At 39.3% G+C, this 5773-nt stretch overlaps 1 protein-coding gene across 1 annotated transcript; it reads left to right on the forward strand.

The window, feature by feature from the left end:
* The first annotated feature begins 4145 nt into the window (after positions 1 to 4145).
* LOC6565616 (putative uncharacterized protein DDB_G0282499) lies at positions 4146 to 5084 on the forward strand. The gene has a single exon (XM_043216005.1). It carries the CDS (start codon positions 4146 to 4148, stop codon positions 5082 to 5084), a length of 939 nt encoding a protein of 312 aa, XP_043071940.1.
* Positions 5085 to 5773: the final 689 nt, after the last annotated feature.

A 5773-nucleotide genomic window follows, 5' to 3' on the forward strand; every position in this document is an offset into this window, starting at 1 on the left:
ATGTATAAACAAAAATACGATTTATGGTTTCATATTTATTTAACACTTACATTTGGGTGTAATTTTAAGGTCTAGACTAATATATCAGTCGATTGTTCATCATCGCAATTAAATTCGGAATCATCTTCAGATTCGTATTCAATTTCAGCGTCCGATTCTTCTTCGAATGTATTCTCGTCCTCATCATCATCGACTTCTTCTTCTTCTTCTTCTTCTTCGCTCTATTCAGATTCGCTTTCATCATTCAGTTCAGTTTCGCCCTCCACGAGGCACATCCTACCTGTAATTATGGTTGCCAATTTTGCTGGAACTGTAATCTGGTTTTATTCGTAGCTCGAACATGGAACTTTAAAATTCGCTTTCTTGAATACATTTATTGCGGCAGACTTCAGCTGCACAAAACATTTGACGTTTGCATCCGGTTCAGTTTTCATCGCCATATTCGGTCTTATATGCGAAATGTTCTCACAGCCTGCATAAATGCCAATGAAAGAGAAACAAAGTGGAAGAGTGGCTGGAGAGCAGTGTTGCACAACGTTTGCATAGCTGATTTGACACGCACTCACACACACACATACACACACACACACACACACATAAGCAAACACATAGAAACATGTTTTGCAACACATTTTTGCACTTTTGTACGTGTTTTGTGTGTGTTTTTGTCGCCCTGCCAGCATTCACATGTTTTCGCTTGTATAACAATATTATGACAAACAAAAGCCACATACCCACACACACACTCTAAGACCCCCCACTCTACTGTGTGTAAGTGTGTGTGTGTGTGTGTGTGTTTGGGGAGCGTGGGCCTCGCTTTGTTTGCATGTGTGTGTAAATTTAGAAATTATGTTTTCTTGTCTTTTAATTAATAATCTCAAGGGTGTTTGCGGCTTTTACTTGCAATTGGAGTTGGAGTTGGAGCTGGAGTCGAAGCCAGTCAAGACACAAGTTGAAGATACTTTTACATACAAGCAAATGAGACGTATGTGTGTGTGTGTGTGTGTATGCTTTTCCAATTGGCAGCAGGGCGCACACAATGTGAACTTGTGGCAAAAACAATAGACGTATTACGTATACACTGTTTACAGTTAACGCTCGATAATTATAATAATTATTTTAATCACATATCCGTTTATTTATGTTGCGTTGAGATTGAAACAGATGATAATTAATAATCATCTACAATGTTATCAACAAGAATTGGACGTCAAATTCATTCCAATCGACGAGTCGGTTCTTAATCGGCGAGGTAACACTGTACACGGATTTCATCTGTCGTCTGCCTGTCTGTCTGTCTGTACACTTTACCCACAAACATGAGAAACCAATGCCAGCTGCTGCTCCTCCGACTCCGCCGCCCTCTCCCTTTACCTGCCTCACCTTATCCTGCCGCTGCTGTGCTGAGGCGGCAGTTTTATGGTCTGCTGTTGTTGTGTGAGTTGACAATGTGATTTACATTTAATTAAAATCGTATTTACTCGTTAGATAAACAAACAGAGCACAATCGCACAATTGGCAGGCGGTCGGGTGTCGCGTCGTTTGCTTTCTGCCTCATTTGACTTGAGGAGCAACAGCAGCTGGAGAGGATTAAGTTCTAAATGTGGAAAAAGTGACGCATGTCAGCAGGTGTTGGCGTCTCTGTCTCGGCAGCACGAGAACGTCTCCTCGTCAGCAAATGTTGTCACCTTGTCAAAAATAAGAACGCCATCGATCGCAGCTCAAAATAAATAAATACATTGAAAAACGAAAGGAAAAGGAAAAAAAGAAACCTACGTCTTGGCACAAATAACGCAAATTGAATTTAATTTAAAGGTCAAAACAAATTTAGACGTATTTTAATGTGACTAGTACAAAATATGATTTTGATACATTCATGAAAAATTCAAATTATATTTGATTGGCATATTTCAGGCTCTAATGGAAGGTCTCAACTCAAACTCGATTCGGATTCAGGCACATTGCTGGACAAATTTTAAGTACGCATAGAAAACGACGACGGCAGCTTGAACTTAACAATCGACATACAATTGCTTATTTTTTGTGTCTCTAGATAGATGTTCTTTGTAAAATTGCATGTGTTTTTATTAAAAGAAAACTTTAGACAAGTCAACATTGTTTCTATAGGAGAATAAACAAAGAACTTAATGTATATACAAGTTTAATTTATATGCTAATTCGCAAATGTAACTTTGGATGTACTGATTGCACAGTTGACTGATTACACACATTGCACATTTCCGGCGTTTATCAATGCTAATTTGCGTTGCCAAGTTTTGCAGTTAACGGAAACAGGAAAATGGCAGCATGCAATGCAACAACTCAGCGGCCCATAAAATGACCACGACAAATTTCTGTTTAAGTTGCAAAATCAATTCGACTCAGTCTGTCTGTCTGTCTGCGTGACTGTCCGACTGTGTGTGTGTGTGTGTGTGTGTGTGTGTGGTGTGCGAGTGTCGCATTACATCCTTTGTAACATCTTTCAGTTATTGTTGTTGCTGTTGCTGCTAATCGATACATTTTGTGCTTTTAACTGGAAGAGTTGTCCCTCCCATCTTCCTCAACAGCAACTGTCCTTCTTTTGGGCATGTAAAACCAATACCAGGACAAATTTGTACGACAGACACAGACAATCGACGAGGGACAATGAACAATGGACAGATGAGCTGGAGCAGATGGTACTGGGGGTAGGGGCTTATTTCAAGTGTCAATACATATATAAATCAATGCCCAAAGGTGCTGTTTTTGGCTACCCAGTGTGACCAGGTCTTTGCATGGGTCGAGCAATCAATTTTAACAAGCAACATTTCCATTCCAAGCCCTGCATTTATCATGTACATAGTATATACATACATACATACATACATGTACACACATAGTTCATTCCTTCACCTACATTCTTGCAAGGCAGTCTTTTTGTTCTGCATGTCAAATGCTAACTAATTGGCTGCTTTCCCGGGGATTATTTACACTGATCTATAGAGAGAGTTGAGGGGCCTAGAAATACAAGTCTCGCATTTGGTGCGATTTAATAGCATAGCAATTTACTCACACACACACACGCACACACACGCACACACACACACACAGAACCACCCATACAAATTGCTAGCTGTAGCCTATTTTAAACGTTTGTTACACGCTGTAATTGGAGAGAAAATTGCAGGGCGCTTACAAAAAAGTTTGCAGACATTTTTTTTTTTTTTGTTATTATTATTCCTATATAAGTTTTAAACTATTTACTGCTGTCGCTGCTTTTGTTTTTGCTGTAACTCAAGAGCACCATTAAAGAAAAAACACACACAAAAAAAAAATTAAAGATGAATAAAAAAAGCGAAGAGTAAACATGAAAAATAAAACTCAAAAGTCTGCGGTGGCATTGCAGGCATGGAGAAATGGTGAAATGGTGAAATTAATGCCAGCTCTACAAAAGGAAGCTGCAGCTGCTGCTGCTGCTGTTGCAACAATGGGTTGCGAATCTCAGATATCCGAAACTTGCATAAATTAGGCATGGTGGGGATAATTTTGCGGAGCGCACTGAGGTTAACTCAAACTGCAGTTAATGTTGGGTGGGGAGGATTTGAGCAATTCATCTTTAACTCACTTTAATTGCAGCATAGTTTTGCTGTGGATTGCAGTAAACTTCAACATATGACTTACTCAAGTATATACTAGATTTTGATTAGCAAAAATTGCCATTTCAATGGTTACACGACTACATCATTAAATGTAATTAAAAGCAAAATATTAAACAAAATATTAATCACTCTGGTTTACATTTTTAATTGATGGGAAAAAATGAATTGTGCAACACTGACAACTACCAACTGGCAGCTGCAATACTGATCGTATTGCCACGTCATCGATATCGTTATTGACACAATTCATAAAAAACTAGAACCAGTCACATTTTTTTTTTTCTCGTAAATTAGCAACGGATAATATTAATTGCATCACTTTATTTAATCATCAATTAAAATAGCTGCCTTCACTAAGCACTTTCAACTGCGTAATCTAGTAGTCCGAGTCAAATGGAATAGGCTATGTGAGCCGACAGTCAAATTGGGCTTTGATGTTTATTGTGAGCTGCTTGCATGAAAAATATAAAATAAATTCGAAAACATTTTGTTTTATAATGCTGCAAAATGAATTCACTGGGCAATAATCGCTATCAGATGCTCTTCATTGATGATGAGCCCGACGACTTTGAAGCTGGCCAACGCAATTTGGACGGTGGACAGCAGAAGACCAAACAACAGCTCAAGAACAACAAAAAATTGTTCACTGGCAGCGATAAGACCAAGGGCATTGTGGTGAACAATAAGAACAAGAAATTGGTTGCCAACATAATGAAGACAATGCCAGGTCCAGTGCAGCAACAACAACAAGAGCAACTACAGTGTCATCAGTGCATGAGCTACATGAATAACAACAACAACAACAACATCAGCAACAACAATAGAAAGTATGTGCACCCAACTCGCAACGTCACAGAGTCCAAGGCATATGGTGCAGCCACTGGTGGCAGCAACAATAGCAACAACAACAACAATCGCCGCTTGGAGAAAAGTGAGTTTGATCGTCATTCGGGCTCCGATAAGACGGGCGTCAAGGCTGTTGCCAAACAGAATGGGGCCAAAGTTAAGCAGCATATGGGTACAACACCATATAACGATACAGCAACCGCCAATGCTAATAATGAGGATGAGGATGTCAAGTATATAACTATCAAGGAATATGAGGCAATGCGCTCTGAACGTCTCAAGCCCGTCTTTAACATTCGCAAGGCCGGCGAGGGGGAGATGGAGAGGCCCGACTGGAAACAGATGACCGTCTTGCAGAAGAAGAAGACCAACGCAATCAATTCCGAGACGAACGCACTCGGCTACGATGCCTCCATGTATCCTCAGCGTTGGCGCCGCCAACAGCGCGTCGACATCGAGTTGAAGTTCAATTACAATGCCCATTACAAGGGACAGTACCGCAGACGTCCGTCGATCGGCCAGGTCGAGGCTGGCCACGGTGAGCAACAACCTGTCGATTTGCAAGATAAATCTGAGTTTCCCACACTATGCCGATGTTAAGGCTAACCGCAAACAGCCACACAATCAATCACTAATCAACCACTGACCACAAACCAGCTAAACACTTCCAATAAACGAAAACATATGAACAACTGTTCCATCATCTGTCTATTGCAACTGATAGTTAGTTAACAAATTGGTTAACAACTCATTAATACACAAATAATCACAAACAATCAACCACATGAAGACAAACTATTAACAAGCATCTGAACACAAACACAACCAATTGTAAAAAGACGTCTCGTATCGAGAACTAATCACAAAGAACAACGTTTTGCATGTTTCAATTGGATTCTGAACAATAATCTATTAACTATGCTATTCTGAATTGTATGTGAAATAATGGAATTGTATATTAAAACTGTATTCTTAACTTTATAATGAACAAAATGTTGATCATTTGAGACCATATAATAAATAAAAGGCACATTTGAATGCTTCTCGACTACGTAACAACGCCCTGAAACTTAGAATATCAACATAAAATGAAAATTGTCCAGAAAATTAGAACAATTTTCTAGTTTTTAGAATGGGTAGCTAATTTATATACATCTATAAACTTTTTATAATAATCGTCGGTGTGCCTAAGAAGCTCCTTGCTTCTTGATCACTTATGCAGTTTACTTTGATTCTCTTCGTGGGTATTCCTGGGTCCAGTTACTAGTTACTTGTTGCCAGTTGCCTTA

This window comes from Drosophila grimshawi, unplaced genomic scaffold (assembly GCF_018153295.1).
Source record: "Drosophila grimshawi isolate 15287-2541.00 unplaced genomic scaffold, ASM1815329v1 contig_848, whole genome shotgun sequence".
NCBI classification, from domain to species: domain Eukaryota; kingdom Metazoa; phylum Arthropoda; class Insecta; order Diptera; family Drosophilidae; genus Drosophila; species Drosophila grimshawi.